At 34.6% G+C, this 16,378-nt stretch overlaps 1 protein-coding gene across 8 annotated transcripts in view; it reads right to left on the bottom strand.

The window, feature by feature from the left end:
• LOC126259460 (golgin subfamily A member 6-like protein 22) overlaps window positions 1–16,378 on the bottom strand; it is a 426,680-nt gene that overhangs the window by 43,400 nt on the left and 366,902 nt on the right. For 7 of the 8 annotated variants that reach the window (XM_049956315.1, XM_049956307.1, XM_049956321.1 and 4 more), the window contains one exon: window positions 1,161–1,336. In XM_049956315.1, the coding sequence (XP_049812272.1) occupies window positions 1,161–1,336 (176 nt within the window). Of the gene's footprint in view, window positions 1–1,160; window positions 1,337–11,117; window positions 11,305–16,378 lie in introns of those variants that run through there. The other variant, XM_049956347.1, reaches the window with a different exon arrangement.

The raw sequence follows: 16,378 nt of genomic DNA, 5'->3' as shown, positions 1-16,378 counted from the left end.
TATTTTTCTGTAATAGAATCTAAGCCATAGATGCTTTAATATGTAACTGGTTAGAACTATTTACATAAAACCATAACAAATTTGTAAAACTGACTTGTTCCATATCCTGTGATATATGCACAACATGGGTCAAGGAGAAATAAATAAATTAATTAATTAAATAAATAAAATTATACAATTTATGCCAAAAAATATATATAATGACGAAGAATATATATGGGAGAAAGAATGTGTCTAAAGGCTTCTATGCTCTGCCATCATAGTTAAAACTGTCTCTGACAAAGGAAACAAAATTTCTCATTTTCAGCAGAACAGTTTCTTTTTTGCAGTTTTTTTTTTTTTTTACAGAAAACCTGTACATCGTTGTTTATAAAAATATATACTCCTTGCCTGCCTGAAGGCCTATCATGAAAGAGTTTAAAATGTGAAGTAAATCAGTGAAGAACTTTTTGATATTTCTGCTAAAAACAATGTTTCCATTCTATATATTACATATATATTTATATATTAAAAATATACAGCCTGTGTCTGTCAGAATTTTCATTAGAGTATTGTGTAAAAAAATGCAGTGAATCAGTCAAGAGCTTTTTGAGATTTTTGGTAACAACATTTCCCCTCTATATATTACATAATTATTTATGTATTATATATAGGTATACAATAACATATGCATATCTGTTTGCAACATTGCTGCAGAATTTCAAGTCAATTGACCGACTGCTTTTTGAGTTTTGCAAGCACAAACACATGCAGGCTGATTTTGTTTAGATACTACATTTCGGTTACACAGATTTGAGTTGTTACCTGAACATATGAGGAAAAAAATATTAAGATCTCAGAATGTTGCTGTTAATCCCCCCCCCCCCCAACATGTGCCTGAGTGCCTGCACATGCACACACAAAATATTCCATTCTCTGAAGCATTAGTCATACTATCAATTGCACTGACCTTTTTAAAGCTATCAGGTGATTATGAACCTTTATAAAGAGAACTATATGAACACACCTGGATGCCACACAACATCTTACTTCTGACACAACCACTATGCTGTGCATACATTTTAGCATTTGCATGATGTCAGTATAAGTAGTAGCTTTATTTTATAAAACAAGAATAAAGACAATGATATTTCTAAGATAGTACAGTGAAACAAAAATACCTTATACAGTTTTGTGCTTTAGTCTTCACACGAAGTATTTCCTTCCCTTGAGTGGAAATCTCTTTGTTTAGAACCTGGAGACCACCATCAAACAAATCCACATTCCTTTGTAACTCATCAATATCTTTATTTTTCTTGTCAAGTAACAATTGCAGATTCTCAACTGCAGCATTCAACTGTAAAAGCAAAGCATGACTGTAAATAGTTTATATTATGAGCACACAGCATTCTGTGGCTTAGCAAGGAACTTCATATGCATTTCACACTTTTTTGCAAAACAAAAAGGAGGAGAGAAAATGAAAATGTAATCTAGTTTTATCAAGAAAGGTATGCTAAATTCAGGTAAAAATGAGGCAAAAGAATAGTTAAAACATTGAGTCAGGGTACAATGTCCAGGAAGAGAGAATTTTAAAGGCCTACTTATGCAACTGATGACAATATTTGATGCATAACTGGAAATTATTCTCACAATAGTATGAAGATTGCATCATTGTTCATGTTACGGAACAAGCCATGGGTGAATCATTCCACGAAACACACTTTAATACAGATGTTTGGTGTACCATTCACAGAGGTGTTTGTAAACACCTTGGCTCATCCCTCACTCTTATATTTTACACAACCTATACCCAAATGCTTTTGGTAATAGGTGACTTGCAGGATTGATTGTGAAGCATTCAGTCAAATCAAAACTGTATCCATTCATTTTGGATTATTTCTGTTATTTTCATAATGGATTGGTTAAATAGTTCTAAAACATGGAACTGCAAAGAAAATATAATTACATTTGAAATAAATATGAGCAAAACTAAACAGTCGATAAAAAATGACAATCATTTAATATTTTCAGAAAATGAGAGCCTATTTACTGAACAGGTTTCAGGACGGGGTGCAGACAAGGTAAAGCATGATAACAAGATAATTTGCATGCCGTAGGAACCACGACATAATCATAAACATTCAGAAAATGAAGATACACATAAAAAAAGTAATAAACCCAGAACACCTCTTCCAAAAAAACAAAACAGTTATAGTATCCCTAGTTGCCTTAGATACTTGGTAGTACTGTGGCAGGCTTTCAGTTGATTTTAAACTTCTATTGACAATTGAACCCATCCTCGAGATAGAGCTGTGCAGAGTTCTGTGAGAGTCACTGGTGGCTGCAGGTGGGCTGAGGTTCATCTCACACATGTATCCCAGATATTTTCTATAGACTTCATATTTGGAAATATTGCTTGCCAGTTCATACTGTGCATACCTTCTCCTCTGAGAAATTAATGCCACAGAACAGTTCGATGACGATGACTGTTATCAACAGATGTATGATTGCAGCACCTCTCCCCCTCCCCCCAAAAAAAAGGAACCTTTTCCACACCATAATCCACTACCACCAAACTAGTTTCTTTGTGTGATGTTCTGATAATAGTTCTTAAAACCATTTTCCCTTCAGTGAAAAGCACAATGAGAATTATACTGCAAACTAATGTGGGATTCACTTGTGAATAGCACATTTTTCATTTCATTCATCATCTGATCTTAATGTTAACAGCTCAACAATAAACATGAGTCTTTGTGATATACAGTGTAACAGTGGAATATAGACCAGCTGTTCTGAGCCTCCAATACACAGTGTGTCAGAAAATAGTGGCTCCTGAGGTACACAAGACCTCTACAGACAAGTGGCTTGCAGACATAATCCAATTATGTCAAAATATTAAGTGCCAATAACTGTTTTGTTATGGATTACTTATTCTTGATCAACCTTGTATGGGCATTGAAGGTTTAAAAATGAGCAGTATATTGCATTATTGAAATGTGATATTACTATTTTTGTAAAAAATTGTCATCTGTTATTGTAAAATAATGGCAGAAACTGTTCAAGTAGTTTGTCCACAGTGAACTTTTCAAGACACTGTTTTGGAAAAAATAGTAATTTCACAGAGGTTTCCATAGGGTAGCTTTTTACAGTTTTCATAGCAATGTTGCCATGGTCATGTTTCTGTCAAAATTTTGTTAAGGAAAAAAAAAAATTATGTTTGTGTGCACAATGACTGAAAATCATCAAATGTGACTTACAGTGACATGGAGAAATCCTTAAGCATACTGAAAACTGATATACATTCAGTTTTACATTAAAATGTAGCTTTAAAAAAATCTGTTCACAACATATTCCATGCAATCTGGGAAACAGTAAAGATATAGGCAACTGGTGCAAGGAACTGCTCAAAAAGTTTAACTGATGAAATAAAAAATCTGTATATAACACAGCAACAGGAGACAAATTTATGCATATTCATATCAGCTGGAAACTGCTTTGGTATTCCAAGAAGAACTGAAACTGAAATGATTTTTACCCGGTGAAATCAGAAAAAACAACAAGAAATGTTGCAGCATTCTTCTCAATGACAACACCAGCCATCACACAGCAGTACGAATTGATTATTTGACGGAGAAAAACATCAAATTAATGTTTCATTGCTTGCGTTCACTTAATTTGTCACCAAATGACTTCATTTTATTCCTTTAAGACAAACCAAACTGTGTAGTTAGCAATTTTCATCACCTCAAGACCCTGTTGAATTCTTCTGAAATCATGTTTTTGTAAAAACTTAAAAGTTGATACCTACATTGTCCTATGATGAAAGCTTCCTGTCTATCTGAACAACTGCTGACACAATGAAATAAGTCACTATGGCACTTTGCTGCTGCTAAAAATGGAGTTTGTCTCTTAATTATGTCAAATTATATCTTTGTGACATTTTGCTGTACGAAAGCTTCACCAAAGAAACTACACTCTGATCACAACAAAAATGTAAAAAATTAGGGAAATTATGGATTTAATACATTGTTTTTGTTATCTTTAACTTATGTAATTAACTTTCCTATGAATGTAGCTCAGTTCTGGTTTGTGGAGAAATATTGATGGTTATTTAGTTTCTGCCCTCTTCTCTTCCAGTTTATCACATTTCTTGATTATGATTAACATTTGAATGGGTCAGCTGAAGAAAGTGCTAACATGCCAGAGCACATTTTGAGTTGCTGTGTGTTATACTTGTATGTTTGGTTAAAGTCAAAGACAACAACAGTGCATAAGGGAAAAACTTGTTACCCGAATGTGATGCACTGAAAAATACAAGTAATAGTATGATCAGACTAATCCTTAACAAATTGAGGGATAGCAGTTTCTTCCACTGATCCCTTCATTTGGGCATTATTGTTTGCAACTAGCAACATCATTTGGACACTATTGCTTGCAATTAGCAACAGAAAGTCCTTTTAGATAAATTACGATCTCTACAGCTGTGACAGAGGACAAATACTATTGGCACAAAATAGGGTACAAAAGCAACTTGCCTCAAAATGTAGATCTGGATGTTAATACTTAGTTATTCCTTCTATGAACTTTTTGTCTAGGTACAAAGCATAGGTTTTCTTAATTATTGACTATGATAAGTTAAATAAACTCTGCTACAAACTTAATTACAAACTATAACTTTATACAATCAGTAAAAAAAGACTAGGTAGATGATTCTGTTAGGACTATTTTTTTGCAGATGTGACTGTGCTAAAAATGAATGAGGATAAATTAATTTCTGCCTTTGTATTTATGAAGATTACACCTAAGTAGTGGCAATTTATAATGGAATAATTGCAACTTTTTAAAATGCTATTTTTTTAAACTGTAAAAATTCACTTATTATGTCATTTAAAAGCAGTAAGAACAATGACAATAGTTTGTGTTTGATTTATTGAGTAATTACATATATCAAAATTTTCTACTCAGGGTCCAGTGAAATGCACATTATTTGTATCATATCTCTGAACAGATTTTTTTCAGTGTTACTTGTACCATTCTGTTTTTTGCCTTTAGGTGAAACCAAAGGGATTGCAAGTCCTTAAAGTTATTTCATGTTTCTGTCAGTATTTCCACAGTTTTTATAAGTTGACAGTTGTCTATACAGTGAAATAGAGCACAAGCAATTTTTTGTAATAAGATTTTCTCCTGTACAAAATAATACTTTTATTTATTGTCACATACAATCATAAATATGCTATGCCATATCTCTTCTGATCTATAGGTGATCTTATCTTATGTTTTCATATCTTGTTTGAATCTGTGTTTCACCTTTACATGGTGCTAGATGACACTTTCTGAACTGCTTTCACCAAGTTCAACATTTTTAATCCCTTTGCTCTATTCTACCTTCAAATTCTACTTTTGTTGAGATGTACAAATTGTGTTGTTTCCTTTTTTTCCCATTATAAATATAGGTAGTTCTAGAGTCTGTTACGCCCGACACATTTTGTTTTTATTTACACAACTTCATCAGTGGTGGTGGGCATTTATTGCTCCTTTTTACAGATTCTGCTGTTTTGTCATTAGTAGGGATTGTAATTAAAAGAACTTGGTTTTACTTTCAACCTTCACAAGTTTCAGCTTTCAGGAATCAACTTTGTTTATTTTGTACTTCACCTTTGTAAAACTTTGCACAAGTTGACTTCTTGCCAAAAGAATGTCTCTGAAGAAAACATGGAGTGCAAAGTACAACAAACATAGAGTGCAAAGTACAAATTTGAAACAAAAGAAAAAGTGAAATCATAAAAACCAAAAAATATGAAGGATGAAAGTGAAAGATAGTTTTTCACTTCAACCTCTCCCAAAGACATTGGAAAAACGTGCTGACTTCAAAGTTCATAAAAAGATGTCAATTGCCAACCACCACTGTTGATGTTTTGTAAATAAAGGTAAAATGCATCTGGTTTCATATTTTATCAAACTGTAACATTCTTAAGGTGGAAAAACGAATTACAATCAGAATATAGAAGCTACCATGGAAGATGGCCATCCAAACAAAGATATTATTGTTGAGATGTAATGTCATGTAGTTCACATTATTTGCTGTACTCATACCAAAGGTTAAAGGTGTACAGCTTGATATCCAGTTACCTTTCAGAAGTAGTACATTTGGAAGTAAATTTTTTTTTGTTTATTCACAGACACAATGACATGTTTATGACACAGTCATAGCCGGTTTTGGCCATAGAATGACCATCTTCAGATGCTAAAGGCAGCATACACTGAACACAGGTTCATTGTCAATGAGTTTGACAACACATGAACCTGTGTTCAGCGTATGCTGCCTTTAGCATCTGACGATGGTCATTGTATGGCCGAAACCGGTTAGGACTGTGTCATAAAAATGTGATTGTGTTATGAATAAACAAAAAAAAATTTTACAAAAGGATCTGTCACGCACTCCATAGACAAAAAGTCATTTTTTCCAAAAACATTTGGAAGTTAAAGAGCCCATTCATTTTGTTTGGACCATTCCATTAATTTTCAAAACTATCTCCATAATGTTAATAGTAAAGTATCCCTCCTGAATTGTTAATTCATTGTTCTGTTGTACATCACTATTTGTCACTGCATCCAGTTACCTTATTTTGTCTGTACACATGCCCTTTTACAGTTTGCAAGATGAATGAGATAATCAATTGAGAGAAAAAATTTACGGTTTGGGTCATGATCAAAGAAATGTGAAAAGCTTCAAGGGTACCATTTTAAGTAATTTTATTCAAATACAAAAGTAGGAGCATTGTAAAGATTATCATATAATTTATTACATATGTACAAATATTATATATTTTAAACATGAAAACAATGATAAAAATCTAACTGTAAAATAATCTATGTTCTCTACATTAGAAAATCTTAACAATAAATGCACTCTCACCAATAAAACATCACTTGCTTCATGAATGATGACTTAAATGCAACCTATGTGCTCACAGCATGGTACAATTACACTTTTAGGTTAAAGATCCACAGGAAATTGAATATATGTAACAGTTTTATTTGGAAATTATCATAGCTTCTCTCATGCAAAATATATCTACTATTGTTGTCTTCAGTCAGTCAAGAACCCCCCTCTCCCATTTCATAAAGACATTTTTCATGCACAATATTAAATAAAATTATTGCCTCTTTTATTTTTTAAGATATTAATTATGCAAGTAACAAAATTTCTTATTTCAGTACAGTTAAGAAAACATGAGAACAATGACCTGGGGAAAAAAAAAAACATATTTCTAAAAGTTTTTTATTTAAGCATTCATACTTATTTGTGATTTTATTTCAAAATCACTTCAAAATTTTAGTCCTAGGGGTTCACAACATGCTCCTACATATGAGTATGCAGACAATAGTTTAACATTTGGATTACTTTTGGCTACTTGGTATAGGTATCACTGAAGGGCAGTGTGCCAGCTTCAGTATCTTATCTGTGATGTTAAGCATTTTTGTAGCTCATTGAGATTTATCTCACAAGAGTTCTTATACCATCATGAAATTGACACATATAAAACAAAGAGATATGTGGCACAATTGTGTCAGCTGACAGATAATTACCAAAATAGCCCTTATCAAGACTGAGATGCACTTGCACCAATCTCAGAAGGGTGTTATATCAAAGACGAAATAATGAAGAAATTTTTCCCTAAATATTATGTCACCTGCATTTGAGTACATTTGTGGCTTCGTTTTTTTAATTATTATTTCATCTCTAAAGACATCATCATAAGATGGATCACTTGACTGCTTAGTCATCTCTACTTGGGATACCACATGGCCATATTTTTTTCCACAAGTAATAAAATAATTTCTGTTTCTTCTACCAATTCCACATGACATATACTAGCTCTTACACATTTTCTGGAACACTATCTCAACACAAAATGAATTATGTTACTGTAATAACTAAGGAACTATTTGCTACTGTGTATTAATACATTACTGTTTTTCAACTTTGAACTGCCCACCTGCTCTGTGACAAGTTTCACCAAAATTGGTCAGTATATTGGCATTAATTTACTAATTACAGGCATGCTTTTGCACTCCATTGGAATGCAAAACTGGTCCAGTTACTGTACACCCACACAGACATAAATAAGTAGAAATATTTTCAGCAGTGAAAGGAATAAATGCAGATGTGGGTGGACTCAAATGGGCCCTTCTTTGGAAGTGAATGCTACTAACTAAACATATTTGGTATGTATCCATATTTGCAGCATCAGTCTCTTGTCTTTTTTTGTGCTGTATTTTGTACACATTTTCCATTTTCTGGTGCATCATAACAGCAAGTCTGCAGTCTACTATTTGTCCTTACTATTGAGGTAATCACTTTTGATGAACCTTGTCACACTGTACGGATAAAGTTCAAGAACAGTTGCATATGAAACACAGTCACCCTCTTGCTCTTTCACTTGTTATTTCCCCCCCCCCCCCCCCCTTACCCTCTGTCTCCTCCCTCTTATTTACTCTCATGCACAAATACACAGCCACAATTTTCCAATGTGTTACATACATGTGACCGTCTGTTACCTATCGTTCATCCGGATTCTTTCCTGATTTTCAGTTTCTTTTTTCCACTCTGGAATTTACAGTTTTAAACAGATTATAATATATACTATCACAGATGAGAGTCAAGCTCTTTCCACATGTTAAAGAGATTACAGTAGATAGTCTTCTAGCATTGGAATAATGGTGTAAGACTCTTATAAACGATAGATGAAAATCTCTATGATTGAATTGTATTTGGCCACATCCTATGAAGGACGGAACAATGAAAAAAAAAGAGATTAAGTACAGAGTATGGTAATATAGGGTATATAAATAGAATACTGCAAAAGAATATCTACTGCTAACCACAGGATAATACTATAATCTAATACTAACATTTCAGAGAAGAGCTATGAGCAAGAAGATTACTCTCAAATGTAATTCCGACAGTAAATAGCAATTTTGTAAAAAGTCAATACTTCCCAGATGAAGCAATCAGTTCCTCTTTTGAGCCAAATCCTTTGTAATCAATCAGTAAGAAAATGCTGTCACACACAACAGAGAACTGGAAGAGGCAGGCAACATGGTGCTCCTCAAAGACCAGGTGTTGATGTTACCAGAAATAAGGAAAAATATTAACATAATGAGAGGAACTGTAGAGGTTTGTCAAAGTATGCATTATGCAGCAAGGAACTGAGAAGATACTGAAGTACAGGTAGTCACTACGTTACTGCAGATGATTATTATAAACTAAACATGGTGCTGGCTACATGAGAGTGACATATTTCAGTATGTCTCAACTCAAAACAGTATGATTGCAATATATGTTAGCTACAAAACAAAGGATAGCATTCTTTATCTGTGATTATGCACCACACATTCATCTGAATCTTTTTTCTCTAGCCATGTTGCATATTTCTTTAACCAGGAATTTAAATTTCAGTGAAACAGAGTCATAAAATGAGTATAGCAATCTGATCAGTACACACAGTTTTGAAACGGGATAAACCACCCTACGAGATGCAGTGAAACATGAGAAACTTACATAGCCAACATGACACAAGCAGATCTCAGTTTGCATTGAGATTGGAAATGTAACTACAATCATTGCTGACCGTTATGGATAATTAATTGAAGTATCATGCTAAATTGTACATGAGACTGGAGGACAGATCAATTTGAATTTATTGTGTAGGTTACATAAATTAGATATGGTAAATGGGAAAATGGGAAATACTGAAAAGTGTGAATCAGAAGTGGGAATATTTCTGTTGTATGGGAATCATTCTGTAGATATTTCATGCCCACAGAAGGATACCAAAAGAATATAAAGAAGACCAGAAATTGTTCATAACAAATTAAACACAAACTAGACAGAATGATGTTAGTAAAACAATTCACAAAGATGAATTAATGACAAGCATTTGAAGGTAATGGATAGTTACCAGATGTCACTGTAAAAAGGTACACAACATGGGCACTACACCATGAAAAAGCTTATAAGAAACAAGCTCTATTGTATTCCTGAATTTCTCACAAGGAAAATGTCCAGTATGCTAAATGGACATGTCAAAATAAATGGGGGACTGTGACGCAAATATCATGTGAAGAGACAGATAAATGTGCAAAAGCAGGTCATTAGATCCATGGCTGGAATGCTCTGAAGAAACTCCTATACAAATAAATTTCAGAACCATACCATATTGATATTATGAACTTTACGTGTGTGTGAAACAGTTAGGTATGTGAAAATAAAATGCAACATATTATGAAATTAGGACGTGTATGCTTCACAGTAGAAGGGAAAAATATGACAACCAGGGTAACAGTGAATAAATAAAACTTTCTTGGCATTTTACACATTTCAGAGGGTTCTGCTTCATGATGCTTACTCTACACATTATGAATGCATGAATGAATGGCTGAATCTTGTTCAATGAAATCCCTACCAGCACAGAGAACATGAAAGGAAGCTCATGACTACAAACAGGAATTACAATATTTCCTGATTTTTACTGTCCATATAGCATTAAGGAATATGGGAATATTTAGAGTTCCATGTGATAATTCTGTATTATCTAACAATAATACAATGGAACACATACATAATAGGACATAAATGCACTGAGTATACTATGTGTTTTCATTAAAGAACTTTAATGCTGCCAATTTTCTATAATTTGTTGTGAATAGAAGATAATACTTGTACTTTTGGTTTGTTTTCTAAAAAATGAAAGGGATACATATGTGCTTTTGGTTATGTCCATACAGTGGAAATTATCTTTGGATGAATAAATCAAACTAAGCATTCATCCTCATTTCAAGCAATACTGTGCCATACATGACAGTCTATTAATAAGCACAGCACAGCACACACACACAATAGCTGACTTCTTTTCACTTTCTCAACTAAAAAACTACACTTTTACACAAATATTGTATCTGTAACTTTATCTTCTGATACAGAGTTAATCTACAATTAATACTGGGATTAATGAGCTATAGCCACAGTTAAAGAAACAGCTTAGCAGTATAAGAAATAGTGAGTGCCGTGCTTTATCCTCAAGTATTGATGATCTGACAGCCAAACTGAAATGAAATGTACTTTTTTTTATAAATAAATTTTGTCAATTTAAATATTGGAATTTCTTTCAATCAGGATATGTCTATGCAGATACAAATGTATATCTTCCTTTTCATCTTATTTTATTTCTATGAAACTGTGCATTTTTCATTCATCTTCTTTCCATCCTGTGCTGAGTGCCCTGAGCCATATCGCCTCTCTTGCTGTGGGGATGTGTGGACCTGAAATAGCCCCATTGTGTGTTTCTTCAATTAAATGAAAATGGTATTATTTAGGATAAGAGAAAAATTACTCATGAACTGATATTTTCAGCACAATGGCTTTGTCTTTTATAATTCATGTTATAGAACATTTTTTTATCACTAGTTGGATAGGGAACTGAACAACATTACATATTAGCCATACAAATAATTGAACATAGTACATCCAAATATAAAAGCACACAATTAAATTTTTCAAATATGAAAGATCTTTTCACTAGAAAAAGAACTGTGAAATGATGTCCATAAATATTTTGCCAGTACGTTCATCATAAGTTCACAATCTAATACCTCTTCATAGCCTCACTAAATTAAGGTTTATGCAAGATTATACAACATTTTATTCCATAAATACAGTGGATATTAGGTCTTGAAAGAGAAACAAAAGATAAATATTTAACAAGAGGCCTTGAGGCAAAGGTAAAAAGCTATGTATTTCTGTGTGTCATATCTTTGTTTGCATGATGTCACACTTTTGAGGTTTGATTTAATTAAAACACTCAATAGGGAGCTTACTTATGTCTGAAAAATCATGCAAAACAAGGGATGACACTTTTTTTATTTTTTGGAATGGGGTGAGGGTGACATTTCTGTATGCTTTCCAGTTAAGTCCCTTCAAACTGTAAACAGTAAAGACTAATGTCATCCAGAGCTAAAGAAAAATGCTTTGAAATTATGGACGAAGTATTCTTTGTACACATGTCCCAAGAGGAACAATTGGCAACTTTCTGAAAAAAATCAGCATCTATATTACAAAAATATGAACAAACTGTATGCGTAGAGGTTTTACCACTGACATGGGAAAAGACATAAAAAATAAAAGATTTTGTTGGATTGTCACTACTTCAATATGTAGAGGCAACAGTATATGTACATATGCTAGAGACTTCTCAAAGTCAGGTAGTCACTGACAACATTATTACCAACATGAAAAAAGAAACTATGAGAAACAGATAGTGGACAGCTGATCTGCATTTGCAGAATTAATTAACTAATTTAAGAACTGAAGCAAATAACTAAAGAAGTTAGGATCATAGCAAGTGAAAAATGAACATCCATAAAATGAAGTTAAGCAGTGGATTCTAAACTGAAACTGTATCAGCTTAAAGTAAGTAAGATGCTCTTACTAGCATCTTTCATTTGGCATATTTAGCATTCCCCAATGTAAAGAGACCAGAAAAATTACAGGATCAAACACAGTGGATTTAAAAAAAAATCTGAGAGATGAAAGAAGCTGCAAAAACCAAGATGGCTGGGAAATTCTGTGAACTACAAAGTATTTACAAATTAAAACAGGAAAATAAGGACATAAATATGAGAATAATTACCACCACCATTACAAATTCAGAAAATAAGGTGAAAGTAGCTTGTAATATAATCAGTGCTGGATGAGGTGACAAAAGTAGATCAAAAACGAAACCAAGACTGGGTTAATGAAAATAGACAACATATTGATTATGGATAGCAGAGAAATAACAAGCATACTCCATTATGACTATAAAAAGTGTCAGGAGAAAGTGGGGAACATTATACAGAAACTAAGGACCACAAAGTCAGTTGGTGATGCTGACATATCAAATCACGTAACACAATAGCCAGTAAACAAATAACATACCACTCCTGGATGGGAAAAAAATCATTCTTTCAGAGTTGAAAAGTTTTCAGAAAAAGCTGAAAATACGCAAGGTCACTACCAGTGTAAAAGAAAGTGCATGAAGATGACACCATGATATTAGAATTCTCAAAAATATTAAAAATGATTAAATAAGATAGATAAATCGTTTATTTGGAAAAGCACAACATTCTTGTACCAGGTTTCAGAAAGCATAAATCTAATAATCTTCAGTTACCACTCTGATAGAATATATTAGCCAGTCATCAGTAGGAAAACACAGTATCTGCAAAGTTTCTGGATTTTTCCAAAGCATTCAGTGCTATTGCCTATACAACACTATACAAAGGGGCAAGCAGAAGAAAGGATATAACTGAATCAATGAAACAGTATATGTAGACATGTCAGAAATCTAAGTTGTCAAACATCAAATGCTGTAAGCATTTGATAATGGGCCAATTACTATTTAATCTGTTTATAAATAATATAGGTGTTGAAGAGAAAGAGAAGAAAATATCATATACTTATGACAATGCCAAAAGAAGACATAAACCTTGAACTTCTTGAGATAAGAGCATTTATTTCTGCTAAGATCATAGCACAATACCTATTCCAAAAGCCAAGATTATAAACCTGAAAAATACATGTATTTAGTGTCCATAAAAAATGAGCATATAGATATGAAGATGGACAAAACAAGGTTGGGGGAAGAAGAACCCACAACATTACTAGGTATTTAAATGGATAACAAGCTGAAATGGGAACAGCACATTAATAATTTCTATCAAAGCTTAAATTTATTTATAGACATCATCAAAAAAGCAGCCAGCATGTATGCAGACAAACAGATTATGTACATACTACACCATGCATTCTCTGAACCACACATGCAGGAAGGGAAACAGAAGCTTTCAGAAACAAAAAGCCTTGGCATATTGTCTTTACATCTCTTTAAAACAATAACATAATATTACAGGCAGGCAAACTAGCTGGACAGTGCTACTTTCAATAGCCAAAATTCTAAATACCACCAACAGGCAAACTTTGGACAAAAAACAGTTCTAGCTTTCAGAATTACTACTTTCTTCTTCAGGGATCTAAGTTACAAAGGAGGGGCAAATCAGTCAGATCGCAGGATGAGAGGGACTCATCTCACAAAAGTTGTCTGACACTTTTATATGTGCAGTGCTTGCATCAGAGTTGATATATGACATAGCTGCCACCTGCCAGCTGCCATGTCATTTATCAGTTCTGCTGCAAACACTGCACAGCTTTTCATGTTGCTATGACTACCAATCATCTGTCTGTTAGGATGAATGTCCACCACCAAACTGTTGAGAAGAACAAAGTTCATCACTTGTTGCCCCAACACACAGTTGTGAATAACACGTTCAGTTTCAATGGCTGTTCACAACCTGGACCATCAGGATCCTTCCCTTCACCACGAGCTTCGCTTATCTACAAAGCTAGGCATTATCCTTGTAACATCCTTGTAATCATCCTGGCCTCAAGTCTCCAGTAACCCACTCTAACCACACCCTCTACCAGAAGTATCTCCTTCCTCCATTCTGTCAGCCCTTCCCAATTCACGTTCCCACATCACCTTCAGTGTGCACCACTCCCACTGGCTCTGACAACATTGCCAAACACGCGTAGCTCATGCACCTATCACTTTTCCCTTCTGCATTTCTAACTGGCAAACAGCTGCCTACCTCTGAGCCATTAGACATCTCCTACCCCAAGCCCTCTCCCTTCCTACCACCTCTCTCTCCCTCTGTGCACCCCACCAGACACAACTCCCACCCCAAACTCGTCCACCTGCCAAAATGCAGCACTGGCACTGGGCTTCTGGCTGGCACCATGTAGGGGCATAGGTGTGTGTGTGTGTGTGTGTGTGTGTGTGTGTGTGTGTGTGTGTGTGTGTGTGCGTGCGTGCGTGCGTGCGTGCGTGCGTGCGCGCGTGTGCCTGCACATTCACATACACATTTAGCTTCCATTCCAAACTACAACAGGGCTATTATCATAGAGTATCAGTCAGCAAAGAAATAGTACCCTTGACAAAAACATTAAGATTGACTGGATGGCACTGTGAGTAAAGCACTCGACTTACATTTAGATGAAGTGGAGTTCAAATTCCCATCCACCATGTAGATGAAGACTGTACCAGTGTTCAATGTGGATGAGTTGTGTGGAAATTTAAAGTTACACTGTACACAGTAAAGAACAGAGGAAGGCTGATAGAGAATTTGAAAAACCAGCAAGAGGATGGTACGTAACGGTGTGGACTACTATCAGTGACTGGTGGGACAGAAAAAACAGAAAAAGGTGAAGGTATAAAGCAATGGAAAGAACATAAGAAAGAGACTTAGAGACAGGCAGACAGATAAAGAGTGGACCAGTAAAAAAAGAGTACAGTTAGTGGTGGTTGGACTGAATGAATCTATAAATTTACAAAGTTGTGTGGGGATAACTTCAATGTGTATACGAGGGTGGAACTTAGATAGTGGCAACTATTTATTCACAACCGATAGAAAAGGGTGACATGTTTGCACCTGTTACTGTTCTTCAAAGTAGTCACCAGCATTGTGTAGAACCCATTACCAGCGATGTGGATGGTGTAGTACACCATTAGCAGAGCCTGTACTGTTGATGGTGCGAATGGAGCAGTCTAAAGTTATGGTGATTCTCGTGTACGACTATGATCGTGTTATCCTAACGCATTACATTCCTCCTAGGCAGACCAGCAATGCACAGTATTACTGTTCATTTTTGGAGTATCACCTGTGACTAGCTTTGCAAAAGAAGTGGCGACACTTTCTGTGTAACCCACCAATCATTTTGCACGACAATGCGAAGGTGCATACAGCGCAAGCTGTGGCTGCTCTGTTTGGTCAATGGGACTGGGAAGTACTGTACCATCCACCATACTCCCCGGACTTAAGTATTTGTGACTTTGATTTGATTCCGAAGATGAAGGAATGACTTTGTGGCATTTGCTTCAGAACTGTTCAAGAGATTCAACAGGTAGTAGACGGCTCCATTCGCACCATCAACAGAACAGGCTCTGCTAACTGTATACTACGCCTTCCACATTGCTGGCAATGGATTCTACACAGTGTTGGTGACTTCTTTGAAAACAGTAATGGGTGCAAACATGAAACTCTTTTATATCAGTTGTGAATACATAGTTGCCACTATTTAAGTTCCAACCCTCATATTTCACAGAATTGTTTGCCTGAAGAAAAGACTGAAAAGCTCTGATAGTGAAAGTCTTCAAAAAATAGTAACTGTGATGTGTGATATGTTCAATGGCTGACTTCATTACCATAGACTGTTTGATGAATGTGTTCATAACAGTTCTTCTATAAAGTAACCAATCAGTTCTTTAACTTGCCATTTCACCCCTTCTTTCCACAGTATGGG

The sequence above is a fragment of the Schistocerca nitens genome, chromosome 1, assembly GCF_023898315.1.
Source record: "Schistocerca nitens isolate TAMUIC-IGC-003100 chromosome 1, iqSchNite1.1, whole genome shotgun sequence".
In the NCBI taxonomy this organism is placed as follows: domain Eukaryota; kingdom Metazoa; phylum Arthropoda; class Insecta; order Orthoptera; family Acrididae; genus Schistocerca; species Schistocerca nitens.
This window is presented reverse-complemented; position numbering and strand designations above follow the sequence as displayed.